This window comes from Heptranchias perlo, chromosome 28, assembly GCF_035084215.1.
Source record: "Heptranchias perlo isolate sHepPer1 chromosome 28, sHepPer1.hap1, whole genome shotgun sequence".
NCBI lineage: Eukaryota > Metazoa > Chordata > Chondrichthyes > Hexanchiformes > Hexanchidae > Heptranchias > Heptranchias perlo.
In genome coordinates, this window is record NC_090352.1 from 8138116 (window position 1) to 8159157 (window position 21042).

Sequence of the window (21042 nt, forward strand, 5' to 3'; positions counted from 1 at the left end):
ACCGAAAGTTTGGAGATTACTGCAGCAAGTATCTCAATTGAATCTCCTCCAAACATCTCTCTAAAGGGGAATAAATCAACATGGAAACTCAGCAACTCTGCATTTGAGAGCCAAGTAGAGTGGGCAGGGTGTAGGATAACTACTAATAAACAGAAACTCTCGTTGAATTACTATTACAAACATTTTCCACTAAAATCTATACTTATGTCTCCTCTACAATATACTATTTCTACATGTACTCAGATATTAAATTAGAAAGGATCACTGGCTAAAATCCAGCTGGGAATTTGTACACTGCTACGGCTCTAAGATCAGCAGCAGAAACAGTGCATTCGGCCCAACTAGTCCGTGTCAGCATTTACCCTGCAATCGAGTAAATAGTTTTAATCACCTTTACCACCCAGACTGCTTCTATTTGGAGCTCAAGGAGAGGGAAATCATCCTAGACAGAGGTCAAATGCTCCCTCAGGTTTCCTTCCTGGTAGAGCAATTTCTCCAGTTGAACCCCAGCAGCATCACATAGTACATGACTATCCAAAGTCCACTGTTTGTCCACTTTGCCGCTCCATTGCTGAAATATCTAAATGGCACTTTCGCCCCAGACCTTAACTGCAGCGGATTAAAAACTGGAGACAGCCCAGCGGGATTGACACAAAGGGGGATTATTTAAAAGTAGAGACAACCCAGTGGACTGAAAAGGAGATGTGAAAAATGGCAGTAGGAGTCTGGAGAGAAAGCCGCCACTTAACTATCTCAGTGCTGGAGCAGCAGAGCATTAGCAGATAGGAATGTGTTAATTAAAATGAAAAAGAACAGAAAGAAAATATATTTGTGGACTCTAGCCAAGATGAGGGTGCAAATTCTGGTGGCCAGAAGCTTCATAGCATTTTATACGAGCGTCATGGATTTCTTAGTTTCGTGAGTGGAATTTTGAGGTGCTAAATGTCACTTTATATGAATACATATGGCAGTTTCTTATGGCTTTACATGGTAGTTTTTACAGTTTTACACTCTAGTATATACGATATTTTATTCGGCCTTTTTCCCAACAGGAGGTGTGTTTCATCATCTGAAGGCAATACACAGAAATTAGTAGCTGCTACTAGATAGATGAAACCTCCATCCCATGTAGACGTAGTGCTGTGAACTAGATTTCCAGAGTGTTCTCAGACCATGTACCAATTTCAAGCTGTTGAGCATATGACATAATAAGCGATGTGCAAATTTTGATTAACTATCTACTCAAATGGATGTGATAAAGTACTATATGTACTCTCAAAAATAAATTGTACCAGGCCACTATTTATCCTTCAAGCATCACCACCAATACAGATTAAACAGCCATTTATCTCTGTTGTTTGTAGGACCTTGCTGTGTATAAATCGACTGCCACATTTACTGACATTACAAGAGTGACTCCACTTCAAAAGTGATCCATTGGCTGTGATGCACTTCGGGATGTCCTGAGGATGTGAAAGGTTCTATATAAATGCAAGTTCTTTCTTTCTTTTCTCTTACAATTCATGTCCAATACTTTGAAGAATATACACAATGTACTTTTTCCACCTGTTTAACATCATGACAAACGTGCTACAGGTCAGCCGACTGCTGAGGTCAGCAGCCCACCAGAAAAGGAGAATGAGCGCTGGTTGATGTTCAAAGTACACAGGAACAGGCTTCTGACGCCCGAGAGCCGCAAGGACCCGTTTCTGATGTCACAGGGACCCGTTTCTGATGTCACAGGGACCCGTTTCTGATGTCACAGGGACCCGTTTCTGATGTCACAGGGACAGGAAAATAACCTGGACATCCACAAATGAGTGGTTTGTCAAATTTTAGAAAATGCAGCAGAATAAGTCACTTTGCACTTAAAACTCAGAATAAGACAGGTGAAGGCTGTGTATTTCAATCAAATTGTTCTCATTCATAAATCATGCGAGTGATAAGTGGTTTGTGAATTAAATCACAGCCCTGTGCCTACAGAATCACAAAAACAATGAAATTAGCACTTCTGGCAACTGCATGACGATCGCAACAAAATGATGCGTCACCAAAAACCCGCATTGGCTGGAGACTGACCAATCATACTCAATTAGAAGCTAACACGACTCAGCCAAGGTCTGAACCCACACGCTCATAGGAAGACCAAAGCTGCTCTTGTACTGATTTTCAGCGGGGTGTTAGTGCTGTCAGTTCCCTACATGGTGGTTCTCGCGCAACCTCAGAGCAAACCTGCCAGACTGTTGAGGCAAGCCATTAGGAAGGGCCGTTTGTTTTTTTAAACAAGGTTTTCCTGTCAAACGGCAACTTAACTCTGATGATGGTGGCGCCTTCGTCAGACCCACACATTGGAAGCGCCAACACCAACACCCCACAATGTAAAAACAGCTAAAAACCTCACATCCCCTGGCAGTGAAACCACAGTAGGACCAAACATGGGAGAACAAAAAGCAAGAAAGTGCTGGAAACACTCAGCAGGTCAGGCAGCATCTGTGGAGAGCAGAAGGCAGGGTTAACCCTTGATGAAAGGTCATGGACCGAACGTTAACCCTACCTTCTGCTCTCCACAGATGCTGCCTGACCTGCTGAGTGTTTCCAGCATTTTCTGCTTTTGTTTCAGGTTTCCAGCACCTGCAGTATTTTGCTTTTTGTTCCAATCATGGATGAATGTGGGGGACAAAAATCAACAAGTTTATTTACATAAGAACATAAGAAATAAGAGCAGGAGTAGGCCATACTGCCCCTCGAGCCTGCTCTGCCATTCCATAAGATCATGGCTGATCTTCGACCTCAACTCCACTTTCCTGTCTCCCGTAGAGTCAAAAAATCTATCTCTCTCAGCCTTATTTTTAGTCTAATTACAGCATATATACAGCCTATTCTTAATTCAAAGTCACTTCAAATTATTTGATAATTAAAATTTTCAGCACCTAATTGTTATTTATGCTGCTTAATTCAAAGCACTGCATAATTCAAATTTTTAATGCAAAAAAACTTTGAATTATCAGAGTAAAATGTATTTTTAAAGTGGATTTTTCCTTTCCTTGTTGACATGAAGTTACGACTGCACAGCAGAGATATGATCAGATAGTAACACTGATAACTGAATAGATAACGTGACAAGTTTATCTGGTAGAATCTGTTCTATATGAATTACACTAAGAATAATCGATATCTTGGACTGATTTACCACTGATTTACCAGTAGGGTTTCTGTAAAACATAATGGTGGGCATGTAAAATTTTTTGCAAGTGCGAGAAACACTCAACAGCACTTTCAGATTTCGCTCTTCCAAAGCTATGGTGCAGGCCCATCATTCATGGTGGAAGTAATTTAAAACGATGAATTAATAATAGGGTATTGGCTGGAAAACATTCTTTCAGTGTGTCGCTGTTAAGCAAAACTGTGACAGCACTCATTACAAAGCAGCACGCCTCTCAGGGCTCAGAAATCATCATGAGGCGGAGATGAACCTTTAACTCGTTCACAGACTTTATTATCTATTTTGTTCTGAGGCTTTTTTTTGGTTGCTGGCAGCAGGCATCATGGGAGATAGCGACTGCCAGGGCACTTAATGCAACTGATGCGGGACGACGTCAATAATGAAATAATCACATGACCGCCACGGACTTAACCGAGGCATAATCTGTAGGCGATTATAAAGAAATAACAAGTCATTGTAGATTACAAGGCAGCCATCTCATCAAAGGCGGGGGTGGGGTCCAGATGAGAGGCAAGCGAAGCTGAGCCTGCTCATTCGATCTCTAGCAGCAACCCAGGCACCGCAAAATGGCATCGCATGGCAACAAGGTATCGGCGCCACTGTATTACTGAGAAAGTTTTTCCGTTCCATTCGTAGGTAACGCAACTGCCGATGGCAAAACTATCATTGCGACACGTGACGGGGAGAAAATTATGCTGTGCAGATAAAGACAGCCTGCCCCAAATATATAGCCACATACCTCCCACCCCTTTTATCGAGCGGTCCCGTCACCCCAAAATATATGGCCACGTATCTCCCCCATCACCCCAAAATATGTGTCCACGTATCTCCCCCTTCACCCCAAAATATATGGCCATGTATCTCCCCCTTCACCCCAAAATATATGGCCATGTATCTCCCCCTTCACCCCAAAATATATGGCCACGTATCTCCCCCTTCACCCCAAAATATATGGCCACGTATCTCCCCCTTCACCCCAAAATATATGGCCACGTATCTCCCCCTTCACCCCAAAATATATGGCCACGTATCTCCCCCTTCACCCCAAAATATATGGCCACGTATCTCCTTCACCCCAAAATATATGGCCACGTATCTTCCCCTTCACCCCAAAACATATGGCCACGTATCTTCCCCTTCAACCCAAAACATATGGCCACGTATCTTCCCCTTCACCCCAAAACATATGGCCACGTATCTTCCCCTTCAACCCAAAACATATGGCCACGTATCTTCCCCTTCACCCCAAAACATATGGCCACGTATCTTCCCCTTCACCCCAAAACATATGGCCACGTATCTTCCCCTTCAACCCAAAACATATGGCCACGTATCTTCCCCTTCACCCCAAAACATATGGCCACGTATCTTCCCCTTCACCCCAAAACATATGGCCACGTATCTTCCCCCTCTACCAAAAAAACCCTGTCGCACCTTCATCCCGAAATGGCAACTCAATTTAATTTTTGGTCAAAAGAGACATTAGTTATTTGTGCTCTAAAAATAATGATCAAAGGATTTCTCATTTTAAAAAATAATAAATGTACATATTTAGTTTAATTAACATAGAATAGAGTGATTTAAATATATTTTAAAATGTGCAAAGTGGGTTTTAATTTTAAATTCACTACAGCAAGGTTTAATAATAATTGAAGTGCCCCCTCGGCGGTGACTCACCATGGCGAACCCGGAGAGCAGCGCTGATGTCCGGCTGGACGCTTTGAGTTTGGCCCGGCTGAGGTAGAGCTTCCTCCAGGAGAGAGCCTGCACCGAGTGGTGGTTGGAGGAGACCAGCTCCAGGTAGCTGCGCCGCACCCAGTCCCGGTAGTCGGCGGCTCCACCTTCGGGTTCCGAGCAAGCAGGAGCGGGAGAGCCGGCCGGCGCTGACCGCTCGGAGCTCATAGCAACACCGGGTGGAAGCTCCAGAGACACAGCGAGCCGCTGACATCAACGCTGGGGGAGGCGTGGCACGGGTGCGCGCCCCGCCCGCGCCCCGCGCGCTCCCGTACCCCCGGCGGCGCGCCGCAAACCTGCTCGCCGCCGCCAGGGGGCGCGCCTCACTCCTTCCAGACCAGTTCTGCCACCGCGCATGCTCGCCGAGAGGTGCTGCCCAACCCAACCCAACTCACCAATATTGGTACTGGTGATAATGGTCAGTACTGGTGATAATGGTCAGTGCTGGTGTGTACTAATGGCAGGTACTGGTGATAATGGTCAGTACTGGTGATAATAGTCAGTACTGGTGTGTACTAATGGCAGGTACTGGTGATAATAGTCAGTGCTGGTGTGTACTAATGGCAGGTACTGGTGATAATGGTCAGTACTGGTGATAATAGTCAGTACTGGTGTGTACTAATGGCAGGTACTGGTGATAATAGTCAGTGCTGGTGTGTACTAATGGCAGGTACTGGTGATAATGGTCAGTACTGGTGATAATAGTCAGTACTGGTGTGTACCAATGGCAGGTACTGGTGATAATAGTCAGTGCTGGTGTGTACTAATGGCAGGTACTGGTGATAATGGTCAGTACTGGTGATAATAGTCAGTACTGGTGTGTACTAATGGCAGGTACTGGTGATAATGGTCAGTGCTGGTGTGTACTATTGGCAGGTACTGGTGATAATGGTCAGTGCTGGTGTGTACTAATGGCAGGTACTGGTGATAATGGTCAGTACTGGTGTGTACTAATGGTAGGTACTGGTGATAATGGTCAGTACTGGTGTGTACTAATGGCAGGTACTGGTGATAATAGTCAGTACTGGTGTGTACTAAGGGCAGGTAATGGTGATAATAGTCAGTGCTGGTGTGTACTAATGGCAGGTACTGGTGATAATAGTCAGTGCTGGTGTGTACTAATGGCAGGTACTGGTGATAATGGTCAGTGCTGGTGTGTACTAAGGGCAGGTACTGGTGATAATAGTACACACCAGTACTGACTATTATCACCAGTACCTGCCATTAGTACACACCAGCACTGACCATTATCACCAGTACCTGCCCTTAGTACACACCAGCACTGACCAAGGGCAGGTACTGGTGATAATGGTCAGTGCTGGTGTGTACTAAGGGCAGGTACTGGTGATAATGGTCAGTACTGGTGATAATGGTCAGTACTGGTGTGTACTAATGGCAGGTACTGGTGATAATGGTCAGTGCTGGTGTGTACTAATGGCAGGTACTGGTGATAATGGTCAGTACTGGTGATAATGGTCAGTACTGGTGTGTACTAATGGCAGGTACTGGTGATAATAGTCAGTACTGGTGTGTACTAATGGCAGGTACTGGTGACAATAGTCAGTACTGGTGTGTACTAATGGCAGGTACTGGTGATAATAGTCAGTACTGGTGTGTACTAATGGCAGGTACTGGTGATAATAGTCAGTACTGGTGTGTACTGAGGGCAGGTACTGGTGATAATGGTCAGTACTGGTGTGTACTAATGGTAGGTACTGGTGATAATGGTCAGTACTGGTGTGTACTAATGGCAGGTACTGGTGATAATGGTCAGTACTGGTGTGTACTAATGGCAGGTACTGGTGATAATGGTCAGTGCTGGTGTGTACTAATGGCAGGTACTGGTGATAATGGTCAGTGCTGGTGTGTACTAAGGGCAGGTACTGGTGATAATAGTACACACCAGTACTGACTATTATCACCAGTACCTGCCATTAGTACACACCAGCACTGACCATTATCACCAGTACCTGCCCTTAGTACACACCAGCACTGACCAAGGGCAGGTACTGGTGATAATGGTCAGTGCTGGTGTGTACTAAGGGCAGGTACTGGTGATAATGGTCAGTACTGGTGATAATGGTCAGTACTGGTGTGTACTAATGGCAGGTACTGGTGATAATGGTCAGTGCTGGTGTGTACTAATGGCAGGTACTGGTGATAATGGTCAGTACTGGTGATAATGGTCAGTACTGGTGTGTACTAATGGCAGGTACTGGTGATAATAGTCAGTACTGGTGTGTACTAATGGCAGGTACTGGTGACAATAGTCAGTACTGGTGTGTACTAAGGGCAGGTACTGGTGATAATGGTCAGTACTGGTGTGTACTAATGGCAGGTACTGGTGATAATAGTCAGTACTGGTGTGTACTAATGGCAGGTACTGGTGATAATAGTCAGTACTGGTGTGTACTAAGGGCAGGTACTGGTGATAATGGTCAGTACTGGTGTGTACTAATGGCAGGTACTGGTGATAATGGTCAGTACTGGTGTGTACTAAGGGCAGGTACTGGTGATAATGCTCAGTGCTGGTGTGTACTAATGGCAGGTACTGGTGATAATGGTCAGTGCTGGTGTGTACTAATGGCAGGTACTGGTGATAATGGTCAGTACTGGTGTGTACTAATGGCAGGTACTGGTGATAATGGTCAGTGCTGGTGTGTACTAATGGCAGGTACTGGTGATAATGGTCAGTGCTGGTGTGTACTAATGGCAGGTACTGGTGATAATGGTCAGTACTGGTGTGTACTAATGGTAGGTACTGGTGATAATGGTCAGTACTGGTGTGTACTAATGGCAGGTACTGGTGATAATGGTCAGTACTGGTGTGTACTAATGGCAGGTACTGGTGATAATGGTCAGTGCTGGTGTGTACTAATGGCAGGTACTGGTGATAATAGTCAGTACTGGTGTGTACTAAGGGCAGGTACTGGTGATAATGGTCAGTACTGGTGTGTACTAATGGCAGGTACTGGTGATAATAGTCAGTACTGGTGTGTACTAAGGGCAGGTACTGGTGATAATGCTCAGTGCTGGTATGTACTAATGGCAGGTACTGGTGATAATGCTCAGTGCTGGTGTGTACTAATGGCAGGTACTGGTGATAATGGTCAGTGCTGGTGTGTACTAATGGCAGGTACTGGTGATAATGGTCAGTGCTGGTGTGTACTAATGGCAGGTACTGGTGATAATGGTCAGTACTGGTGTGTACTAATGGCAGGTACTGGTGATAATGGTCAGTACTGGTGTGTACTAATGGCAGGTACTGGTGATAATGGTCAGTACTGGTGATAATGGTCAGTACTGTTGTGTACTAATGGCAGGTACTGGTGATAATGGTCAGTGCTGGTGTGTACTAATGGCAGGTACTGGTGATAATGGTCAGTACTGGTGTGTACTAATGGCAGGTACTGGTGTGTACTAATGGCAGGTACTGGTGTGTAATAATGGCAGGTACTGGTGATAATGGTCAGTATTGGTGTGTACTAATGGCAGGTACTGGTGATAATGGTCAGTACTGGTGTGTACTAATGGCAGGTACTGGTGATAATGGTTAGTACTGGTGTGTACTAATGGCAGGTACTGGTGATAATAGTCAGTACTGGTGTGTACTAATGGCAGGTACTGGTGATAATAGTCAGTACTGGTGTGTACTAAGGGCAGGTACTGGTGATAATGCTCAGTGCTGGTGTGTACTCATGGCAGGTACTGTTGATAATGGTCACTACTGGTGTGTACTAATGGCAGGTACTGGTGATAATGCTCAGTGCTGGTGTGTACTAATGGCAGGTACTGGTGATAATGGTCAGTACTGGTGATAATGGTCAGTACTGGTGTGTACTAATGGCAGGTACTGGTGATAATAGTCAGTACTGGTGTGTACTAATGGCAGGTACTGGTGATAATAGTCAGTACTGGTGTGTACTAAGGGCAGGTACTGGTGATAATGGTCAGTACTGGTGTGTACTAATGGCAGGTACTGGTGATAATAGTCAGTACTGGTGTGTACTAAGGGCAGGTACTGGTGATAATGCTCAATGCTGGTGTGTACTAATGGCAGGTACTGGTGATAATGGTCAGTACTGGTGTGTACTAATGGCAGGTACTGGTGATAATGGTCAGTACTGGTGTGTACTAATGGCAGGTACTGGTGATAATGGTCAGTGCTGGTGTGTACTAATGGCAGGTACTGGTGATAATGGTCAGTACTGGTGATAATGGTCAGTACTGGTGTGTACTAATGGCAGGTACTGGTGTGTACTAATGGCAGGTACTGGTGTGTAATAATGGCAGGTACTGGTGATAATGGTCAGTATTGGTGTGTACTAATGGCAGGTACTGGTGATAATGGTCAGTACTGGTGTGTACTAATGGCAGGTACTGGTGATAATGGTCAGTGCTGGTGTGTACTAATGGCAGGTACTGGTGATAATGGTCAGTATTGGTGATAATGGTCAGTACTGGTGTGTACTAATGGCAGGTACTGGTGATAATAGTCAGTACTGGTGTGTACTAAGGGCAGGTACTGGTGATAATGGTCAGTACTGGTGTGTACTAATGGCAGGTACTGGTGATAATAGTCAGTACTGGTCTGTACTAATGGCAGGTACTGGTGATAATAGTCAGTACTGGTGTGTACTAAGGGCAGGTACTGGTGATAATGGTCAGTACTGGTGTGTACTAATGGCAGGTACTGGTGATAATAGTCAGTACTGGTGTGTACTAAGGGCAGGTACTGGTGATAATGCTCAGTGCTGGTGTGTACTAATGGCAGGTACTGGTGATAATGGTCAGTACTGGTGTGTACTAATGGCAGGTACTGGTGATAATGCTCAGTGCTGGTGTGTACTAATGGCAGGTACTGGTGATAATGGTCAGTACTGGTGATAATGGTCAGTACTGGTGTGTACTAATGGCAGGTACTGGTGATAATAGTCAGTACTGGTGTGTACTAATGGCAGGTACTGGTGATAATAGTCAGTACTGGTGTGTACTAAGGGCAGGTACTGGTGATAATGGTCAGTACTGGTGTGTACTAATGGCAGGTACTGGTGATAATAGTCAGTACTGGTGTGTACTAAGGGCAGGTACTGGTGATAATGCTCAATGCTGGTGTGTACTAATGGCAGGTACTGGTGATAATGCTCAGTGCTGGTGTGTACTAATGGCAGGTACTGGTGATAATGGTCAGTACTGGTGTGTACTAATGGCAGGTACTGGTAATAATGCTCAGTGCTGGTGTGTACTAATGGCAGGTACTGGTGATAATGGTCAGTACTGGTGTGTACTAATGGCAGGTACTGGTGATAATGGTCAGTGCTGGTGTGTACTAATGGCAGGTACTGGTGATAATGGTCAGTGCTGGTGTGTACTAATGGCAGGTACTGGTGATAATGGTCAGTGCTGGTGTGTACTAATGGCAGGTACTGGTGATAATGGTCAGTGCTGGTGTGTACTAATGGCAGGTACTGGTGATAATGGTCAGTGCTGGTGATAATGGTCAGTACTGGTGTGTACTAATGGCAGGTACTGGTGATAATGGTCAGTGCTGGTGTGTACTAATGGCAGGTACTGGTGATAATGGTCAGTGCTGGTGTGTACTAATGGCAGGTACTGGTGATAATGGTCAGTGCTGGTGTGCACTAATGGCAGGTACTGGTGATAATGGTCAGTGCTGGTGTGTACTAATGGCAGGTACTGGTGATAATGGTCAGTGCTGGTGATAATGGTCAGTACTGGTGTGTACTAAGGGCAGGTACTGGTGATAATGGTCAGTACTGGTGTGTACTAATGGCAGGTACTGGTGATAATGGTCAGTACTGGTGTGTACTAAGGGCAGGTACTGGTGATAATGGTCAGTACTGGTGTGTACTAAGGGCAGGTACTGGTGATAATGGTCAGTACTGGCATGTACTAAGGGCAGGTACTGGTGATAATGGTCAGTACTGGCGTGTACTAAGGGCAGGTACTGGTGATAATGGTCAGTACTGGTGTGTACTAATGGCAGGTACTGGTGATAATGGTCAGTGCTGGTGTGTACTAATGGCAGGTACTGGTGATAATGGTCAGTGCTGGTGTGTACTAATGGCAGGTACTGGTGATAATGGTCAGTGCTGGTGTGTACTAATGGCAGGTACTGGTGATAATGGTCAGTGCTGGTGATAATGATCAGTACTGGTGTGTACTAAGGGCAGGTACTGGTGATAATGGTCAGTACTGGTGTGTACTAAGGGCAGGTACTGGTGATAATGGTCAGTACTGGTGTGTACTAAGGGCAGGTACTGGTGATAATGGTCAGTACTGGTGTGTACTAAGGGCAGGTACTGGTGATAATGGTCAGTACTGGTGTGTACTCAGGGCAGGTACTGGTGATAATGGTCAGTACTGGTGTGTACTAAGGGCAGGTACTGGTGATAATGGTCAGTACTGGCATGTACTAAGGGCAGGTACTGGTGATAATGGTCAGTACTGGCGATAATGGTCAGTACTGGCGTGTACTAAGGGCAGGTACTGGTGATAATGGTCAGTACTGGTGTGTACTAATGGCAGGTACTGGTGATAATGGTCAGTACTGGTGTGTACTAAGGGCAGGTACTGGTGATAATGGTCAGTACTGGTGTGTTTTAAGGGCAGGTACTGGTATTAATGGTCAGTACTGCAGTGTACTAAGGGCAGGTAATGGTATTAATGGTGTGTAAGAAAGACCCATTTATATGGTGTCTTTCATGACCTCCTATGAGTGAGGTTACTCAGCCATTGTGTCCTTGCTATTTGAACATCAAGATGGACAATTGAAGCAGGGAACCTGGTGATTCCAAAAAATATCAGTAGAAATATGCAGATCATATTACTTATGAAACAAGAAATTAAAATAATAATAATTAAAACAGGAGTGAGAGTATAGGGAAGAAGAGAAAATTAGAGATAAATGGAGATAACAGGGTGCACATAAGCACAACAATCTTATTTTTATTTAAAATTGTATTCTTAGTGTTTGGTTTGGAGACTGATCACCATGGTGATGGGTTTCTGACTGCATTTGTCTTTTTAGGGCAATGGTCTTAAGCGCACAAGCCAGGCTAGCAACTAAACATCTCAATCATGCTGCAAGCCCGAGGCTACCCTTGAGCAATGCCATGGGAGATCTGCGTGTATGTCAATGTTTTCATTGTTTGCATTGAAATACTATAAAGCCCTCATTGTAATATGGTATCTTTTACTCAGTCAAAGCCCACATTGTAATGAGAACTGTGTATCATTCACTTCAGTACAGCTGGTTTGTAAAAGTGTTTCCTGTTACTGAGAAGGAGCAAGCCTAGTTAGGGAAGGATTAAAGAACTTGCGTTGTTTGCCACATCACCAGTCAAATCAATTGCCACATAAGGCAATATGTTATTAAGGGAAATTCCTATATATCGAATGGTGTTTGCCACACCACATACTGCAAAAGCAAGTGGTTTGACATTATGAACTGGTTCCTGCTGTGCCTAATGCACAGTGTTTGCACTTTTTAGGGAGATCTGGTAACTAGGGTTGAGGTACTTCAGTTATGTGGAGAGACTAGAGAAGCTGGGATTGTTCTCCTTGGAACAGAGAAGGTTAAGAGGTGTTTAAAATGAAGAACAGTTTTGATAGAGTAGATAGGGAGAAATTGTTTCCACTGGCAGAAGGAGACCGATTTAAGATAATTGGCAACAGAACCAGAGGGGAAATGAGATTTCCTTTAACACAGCGAGTTGTTGTGATCTGGAATGCACTTCCTGAAAGTGTGGTGCAAGCAGATTCAGTAGTAACTTTCAAAAGGGAATTGGATAAATACTTGAAAAGGAAAAATTTGCAGGGCTATGGGGAAAGAGCGGGGGAGTGGGACTAATTGGATAGCTCTTTCAAAGAGCCGGCACAGACACGATGGGCTGAATTGCCGCCTCCTGCGATTCTATGGTCATTATCTGGAGACCAGCAACAACAACATAATAACTACAGAGGTGTGCCTTTACCATTCTGTCTGCCGACCTGCACCACTGGTTAAAATCACATTGCAGGCCTTTTTGGGCAAAGGGTCCTGGCAGCATCCATTCACCATCGCCACTATTGGTGCCTTACCTCTGGGGCAGGGAGCAAACCCTCATCCTGAAGTGGTGGTCACTGTCTCCAGAAGCATTTTTGCAGCCTCATTTATATTATAGCATTGCCTTCATAGTCAGGCCTGCTTTGGAAGCAGCCTTTGTTGTCCCTTGTTCATGTACATTATGCTCTAAAGCTGTTAGGTGGAGCTGGCCTGGAGCAGACATTTTTTTTTACACTCCTCTCTTTTGTCACATCTCAAAGGCCTTTCCCTTTAGTGTGAATTGAGAATGCTGCCTGCAGCTCTACGCTCTCAGTCATGCACTTGAGAGGACTCTTTCTGATGCTACTATTAACAAGGAAGGTGTTACAATGGAGTTATACTGTATCAGTGATGTATGTTAAAGAAGCATCAAATTTTGCCGTGTTGGGTATTTTGCCATTGCTCCGATATAGGAAATTCCCCTCTCCAACCTGGCCAGGTATAGAGGCAACAGTAGGTTCAGATAATGAGAGTTGACACAGTAAGCTCATGGGAGACAGCCAACCTGTTCTGTATCTTTGGTCACAATGTAGATGCAAGGTTGGTATTTTGTGCTTTTTTTTTACTCCTTTACTGCCAATTTTCTTCCAAATGTCAGCCTTGGCTCAGAAGGTTGTGGTTCAAGCCCCACTTCAGAGACTTCAGCGAAGTTCTGAGGGAGTGCTGCACTGTCGGAGATGCCGTCTTTCAGTTGAGACATTAAACCAAGGCTGCATCTGCCCTCTCAGGTGGATGTAAAAGATCCACGGCACTATTCAAAGAACAGGGGAGATCTCCCGGTGTCCTGGTCAATATTTATCCCTCATTGATACCTAAAATACAGATGATCTCATTGTTGTTTGTGGGATCTTGCTGTGCACAGATTGGCTGCTATGTTTTGATAGTGACTACACCAAAAAGTACTTTGTTGGTTGTGAAGGGCGTAGGGAGGTCCTGAGGTCGTGAAACGTGCTATATAAATGCAAGTTCTTTGTCCCCTCCTCCTCTGCTTGCTGCTGTACGGTTGCACAGGTGTCGGGCACCTTCCAATACCTCACTTAAGTGACCATTATTTATGCGTGAGCCCGGAAAATGAGTGTGGGCAGGTGCTGCGATACTGAGGGGCATAATAGCCGAACCCAATTCTGCCTTTAACATGTGCAAAACCACATTTTCTTTCCAGCAGAGCTCACTGGATGGTGATCAAGAGCAGGATGTCTGGCTGTTTGTCCCCTTCCTAAACTCAGAGCTACCGAGGCTAATTGTAATGATCGTGCCATTGCCTCAATTGATAAACTAACAGTACAGAGTGAGGATTGAACCTGGGACCTTCGTCATCTGTATGGCTCAGCTACTTGATGACTTAACAGCCCAGCCATTTTGTGAGCGCCACATTAGTTTACACAGTATTACATAACATTTACAGCACAGAGAGGCGCCATTCGGCCAACTGGTCTATGCCGGTGTTTATGCTCCACACGAGCCTCTTCCCACTTTACTTCATCTCACACTAAACAACATATCCTCCTATTCCCTTCTCCCTCTTGTACTTATCTAGCTTCCCCTTAAATGCATCTACACTGTTTGCCTCAACTACTCCTTGTGGTAATAAGTTCCACATTCTCACCACTCTGAGCAAAGGAGTTTCTCCTGAATTCCTTGTTGGATTTATTTTTCAAGTCCCCACAAGGGAAACATCTTCTCCATGTCTACCGTATCAAATCCCTTCATAATTTTAAAGACCTCCATCAGGTCACCTCTCAGCTTTCTCTTTTTCTCGAGAAAAGTGCCCCAGCTTGTTCAGTCTTTCCTGATAGTTAGAACCTCTCAGCTCTGGTATCATCCTAGTAAATCTTTTTTGCACCTTCTCCAGTGCCTCTATATGTCTTTTGCAATTTGGAGACCAGAACTGCACACAGTACTCTTAAGTGTGGTCTAACCAAACTAAATTTGTGTGGCCTTGTATCAGCCAAACTGGTATAAAAACTTTCTTGCCTTGGGTCCAGAGGTTCTCTTAGCTGAAATTAGATTGTGATAAACCATCCTGGTCCTCCCCAGAAGCCACGTTTAAATATATAGTACAATTCACTCCACTGTATAAACAATGCATTATATTACACAGGAGCTTTACTATTTATCTACATTATTAACTTTTTTTCTCTCTGTTTGACCTTGAGCTGAGGTTCCGATCCCATATCCTCACCATCATTAATACCGCCTACTTCCACCTCCGTAATATCGCCCGACTCCACCCCTGCCTCAGCCCATCTGCTACTAAAACCCTCATCCATGCTTTTGTTACCTCCAGACTTGACTATTCTAATACTCTCCTAACTGACCCCCCCCCCCATCTTCCATCCTCCATAAACTTCAGCTCATCCAAAACTCTGCTGCCCATGTCCTAACTCACAAGTCCCGTTCATCCTTCACCCCTGTACTCGCTGACCTATATTGGCTCCCGGTGGCGGAATGTTTCGATTTTAAAATTCTCACCCTTGTGTTCAAATCCTTCCATGGCCTTGCCCCTTCCAATCTCTGTAACCTCCTCCAGCCCTACAACCCTCTGAGAACTCTGCGTTCTTCCATTTCCGGCCTCCTGTGCATCCCTAACTTCCTTCACCCCATAATTGGCGGCCATGTCTTCAGCTGTCTAGGCCCTAAGCTCTATAGTTCCTTCCATAAACCTCTCTGCCTCTCTCTCCTCCTTTAAGACACTCCTTAAAACCTACCTCTTTGACCAGGCTTTTGGTCACCTGTCTTAATGTCTCCTTTTTTGGCTCAGTGTCAATTTTTTTTGTCTGACTATGCTCCTGTGAAGCGCCTTGGGATGTTTTACTACGTTAAAAGCGCTATATAAATGCAAGTTGTTGTTGTTGAGTGCTCTTCATTCTTTTTATGTCTGTTCCTTTTATAATCACTCCTCCAATCAGACAATAGTCGGGCAGTGCACTATTAGCACCCACCTGGATGTTAGTGTACTGACCCCACCTGATTTTTGTGTGGTCAGCTTCATTTACATAACGTGGGAAAGCTCCCAGCCCACATCGGGCTTGGCATTGGTAACCTGCCAGCAAGGGGACGTGTAGGAAGTGCATGTACTCAGCACCTTTAAGGTTGTTTGGAACAAAAATGGCTGTCAAAACCCACTGGCGGGCACCATGAATTTCTCTTGAAAGCAAAGGCAGACTTGAAGAATGGTTCCTGGGAGAAAAAGGCTAATGCCTAAGATAAATCGGATAGGATCGGGGCATGGGATGAGTGCCAAAGTTGTGACAGCACAGGGGCCAGGAAGACAATCAGCCCCGCAATGCCTGAACTTGAGGCTGTTGTGGAAGTAGGGAACTGTAAAGTAGTAGGGATATCAAAAACATGGCTAACACCAGAAGATAAAACCAAATGCAGCATACAAGGGTTCAGAGTGTTCAGGAAATGTAGAGTGGGCAGGAAAGCAGATGCTCTCATATATGTTGGTGATATCTGAGAGGTTAAATAAGGTGATCCCTTGGGATGTGGAAAGCTACACAATGAACTATTCTGGTTGGATAGCTTTAACATAAAAACAGCAAAACCATCGTGTGGAGTATGGTACAAAGGAACAAAGACAAATTACTCTACAAAAAGGGATGTGAAAACAAAGATTATTTTGATAGGGGACTTCAACTAACCAAAACTGGAAATACCCAAGTGGTTCGGAGTTGGTAAATATAATGCGTGAGTGTTTAGTGATCCAATACATCAGGGAGGCCACAAGAGTCGGTGCACATCTTGACTTGCTAATGGTAAGAAACACAAGCAACATACAGGAAATAGAAGTTGTGGTACTCTTGGGAGATAGCAATCAAGTTTAATATGATCTGGGATTCAGGAATATTGAAGATCTGCAGACCCTAGATTCTAGAACAATCCCAGCAGATTGGAAGATAGCAAATGTAACATCGCTATTCAAGAAAGGAGGGAGAGAGAAAACAGGGAACTACAGGCCAGTTAGCCTGACATCAGTCGTCAGGAAAATGCATTATTAAGGAAGTGGTAACAGAACACTTAAAAAAAAAATCATAATATGATTAGGCAGAGTCAACATGGTTTTATAAAAGGGAAATCGTTTAACAAATTTATTAGAGTTTTTTGAGAATGTAATTAGCAGGATAGATAAAGGGGAACCAGCGGATGTAGTATATTTGGATTTCCAAAAGGTGTTTGATAAGGTGCCACATAAAAGGTTGTTAGGCAAGATAAGGGCTCATGGGGTTGGGGGTAATACATTAGCGTGGATTGAGGATTGGTTAACGGACAAAAAACAGAGAGTAGGGATGAACAGGTCATTTTCAGGTTGTTTATGGTAGGGTGCCACAAGGATCAGTGCTTAGGCCTCAGCTATATTAATGACTTAGATGAAGGGACCGAGTGTAATGTATCCACGTTTGCTGAGGATACAAAGCTATTTGGGAAAGTAAGCTGTGAAGAGGACACAGTGTCTGCAAAGGGATATAGAAAGATTAAGTGAGTGGGCAAGAAGATGGCAGATGGAGTATAATGTGGGGAAATGTGAGGTTATTCACTTTGGTAGGAAGAATAGAAAAACAGAATATTTTTAAATGGTGAGAAACTATTAAATGTTGATGTTCAGAGAGATTTGGGTGTCCTCATACAAGAAACACAGAAAGTTAGCAATTAGGAATGCAAATAGCATGTTAGCCTTTATTGCAATGGGTTTGGAGTACAAGAGTAAGGAAGTCTTGCTACAATTGTACAGGGCTTTGGTGAGACCCCACCTGGAGTACTGTGCACAGTTTTGGTCTCCTTATCTAAGGAAGGATATACTTGCCTTAGAGATGGTGCAACAAAGGTTCACTAGATTGATTCCTGGGATGAGAGGGTTGTCCTATGAAGAGAGATTGAGTAGAATGGGCCTATATTCTCTGGAGTTTAGAAGAATGAGAGGTGATCTCATTGAAACATATAATATTCTGAGAGGGCTTGACAGGGTTGATGCTGAGAGGTTGTTTCCCCTGGCAGGAGAGTCTAGAACTAGGGGGCATAGACTGAGGATAAGGGGTTGGCCATTTAAGACTGAGATGAGGAGGAATTTCTTCACTCAGAGGGTTGTGAATCTTTGGAATTCTCTACCCCAAAGGTTGCAGATGCTGAGTCATTGAGTATATTCAAGGCTGAGATAGATAAATTTTTGGACTCTATGGGAATCAAGGGATATGGGAATCGGGCAGGAAAGTGGAGTTGAGGTCGAAGATCAGCCATAATCTTATTGAATGGTGGAGCAGGCTTGAAGAGCCATATGGCTTACTCCTGCTCCTGTTTCTTATGTTCTTATGCCAGGTATATTATTTTTAAAAAGACTAATTTTATGGAAATGAGGGAGGAGCTTATGCAAATTGATTGGGGGAGGAGGTGGGGGTTGTCCAGCATCTCTTCAGTGAGAACAAGTGGAACATCTTGAAAGGCATAAGTATTTTTTTAAAATGCTCAGGAGTAGCAAGCACAGACTAAAGAAATGTGACCCTAAATAGATTAACAAGAGAAATAAATAAATAACAAGGTAAATTATCTCTACGAATTCTGCAGGCAGATGAAGATCACTGGGATGAATGTAAGAACACTTAGAAACATGTTGAAAGGTTGATCAGATGCGCAGAGAGAAATCGGGAGAACAGACTGCTCCAGCTATGAAACATAACCGTGAGAGAGACTTTCAGCATTGTAACAATACGGGGGCAGAGAAGAGTTGAGAAGCCTAAAGGGTGCCATGGGGTGGAAACATAAAACTGTCAATGTATTATATGATTACTTCCTTGAAGTATTCATGGAGGAAGACATGAAAACAAACCCTCCATAACTAGTGGTACTCCAAAGTAAAATTAATGACTTCCCCATAAATAAGATGGAGCTCCTATACAGGGCAAAAGGGTTCAAAACAAATAAATCCACAGGCACTTACCCGTGGGTACTAACGGAGACAAAGGGTGAGATATGTACGGTGCTGATGGTCATTATGCAGGAATCAGTGAACACCAGGGAGCTCCCACTAGATTGAAAACCAGCTAAGCTAGTGGCCATTTTCAAATAGGGGTTGACTGCATAGATCCAGGTAATTGTAGACCCACCAACACAAGGCAAAGTAACAAAATGAATTATTAGGAGTAAACCTGAAGATTACCTGTATGACAACCTAGTAAATGCCAGACAACCCAGCAAAGATTCGGAAGGGAAGCACGATGTCTGATGAACCACCTTCATTTTTTTGAGGGTGAAATCCCAAATGAACTGGGGAAAGCACCTAGCCTTCCAAATAACATTGCACTATGTTCCACACTACTTAAGATTAAAGTGTTGGAGATTCATGGTAATATTTATAGTATAATGACTCTGTGTTTATAAACCTACAGTGATAATGGCTATTTATAATATACACTAGCTGTGGTGTTTATAATCTATACTGATTACGGTATTTGTAATATACACTTATAGTGGTATTCCCTGGATTCAGGTATGCATTATAATTCAGAAAACTTGCAGTGATTTTGTTAAAATTGATGGTCCTTTTTTGTGGATGTCAAAATGCAACCTCAACACAACGCACACCGCCCTCAATAACTTGGCACGACAAGTGTTCAGACTGAAGGGAATTGGATAAATACTTGAAGAGGAAAGTTTTGCAGGGCTATGGGGAAAGAGCAGGGGAGTGGGACTAATTGGAAAGCTCTTTCAAAGAGCCTGCTCTGGCACTATGGGCTGAATGGCCTCCTTCTGTGCTGTATGATTCCATGAAGGTTGAGTCAGAAGATTGGGAGTTCAGGTCCCATTCTAGGACTTGAACATATTATCGAGACTGTCACTTTGGTACAGTGCTGAGGGGGTGCTGCATTGTTAGAGGTGCTGCCTTTTGGACGAGATATTGAACCATTTGCCTATTCAGGTGGATGTAAAAGATCCCATTGCAGTTTTTCAAAGACGACTAGGGAAGTTCTCCTGGTGCACTGAGCAACATTTATCCCTCAATCAACATCACTAAAACAGATTATCTGGTCATTTATCTCATTTCTGTTTGTGGGACCTTGCTGTGCGCAAACTGGCTGCTACAGAACAGCAGCTACTACACTTCAAAAGCAATTAATTGGGTGTGAAGAACTTTGAGGATGTGCAAGGTGCTACATAAATGTGCAAGTTCATTCTTTCTTTGCAGGGGAGCCCCACCAACTCCACACTGTACAATACAAACAATGGATTCAACACAGTAAATCCAATCTTGGAGCTCTCATCTGATCCCTGGGCTCTGATTCCCTTCTAATTCTTGCTTTAACCTCCAGTGAATCATGTGACGGTTAATGATATCACAGTTGTTTCACACGCTGGTCTGTTGTGTTATTTCAGCTCCACCTCTCTCAGTGGAACTGGTTTCTTTTCTTTGAGAATGGCTGGTCTCACCAATGCTTTATACAGTGTCAGTGTTATCGTGTTGGACTTGTACGCTACAAATCTACTTACGCACTCCACCATATCACACACCTTTGCAACTGCTGCCCCACAGTGTGATCATACTCTCAATCTTCAGTGTGACTATTTCTTACTACACTTCAATCTTTGAATAAACTGTGAAGAATATTTGTTGTGTTGATGAAGCCCTGAAGGGACGATACAGATAACACAGAAGTTTTAGCTAAACTTGACGCCTTGTAAACTGTTAGATTTTTAATTTACAAGAATTATTGGGACCTCTTTTCCTCTGTTTTGTGCCCCAGATATGGGTTAGAGACAAGTTCTGCCTGGTTTTCAACATCCCCCACCCCCACCCCACCACCCATTGGACTTCATGTGGACTTCTCGTCATGGATTGGGCAGTGGCTGCTTTATTGGGTCTGAATTACACGTTTCTATTTCCATCTTGCTCAAGGGAGCTTGAGGTATCATCGTTCTTGTCTGCCCATGGGTTTTCTCTTTTTCCATTGGTGGCAGGTCTTGTGCTGGCCGCCCCTATATAAACGGG

The 21042-nt window shown here is 44.1% G+C and overlaps 1 protein-coding gene across 2 annotated transcripts in view; it reads right to left on the minus strand.

Annotated features, from left to right (window-relative positions):
- orai2 (ORAI calcium release-activated calcium modulator 2) overlaps window positions 1-21042 on the minus strand; it is a 100351-nt gene that overhangs the window by 37403 nt on the left and 41906 nt on the right. The window contains exon 1 of one of the 2 annotated variants that reach the window (XM_068007998.1): window positions 4901-5223. The exons of the other annotated variant lie outside the window; for it this stretch is intronic. Within the exon in view, the coding sequence (XP_067864099.1) occupies window positions 4901-5125 (225 nt within the window). The 5' untranslated portion in view covers window positions 5126-5223. Of the gene's footprint in view, window positions 1-4900; window positions 5224-21042 lie in introns of those variants that run through there. 2 annotated transcript variants of the gene reach the window in all.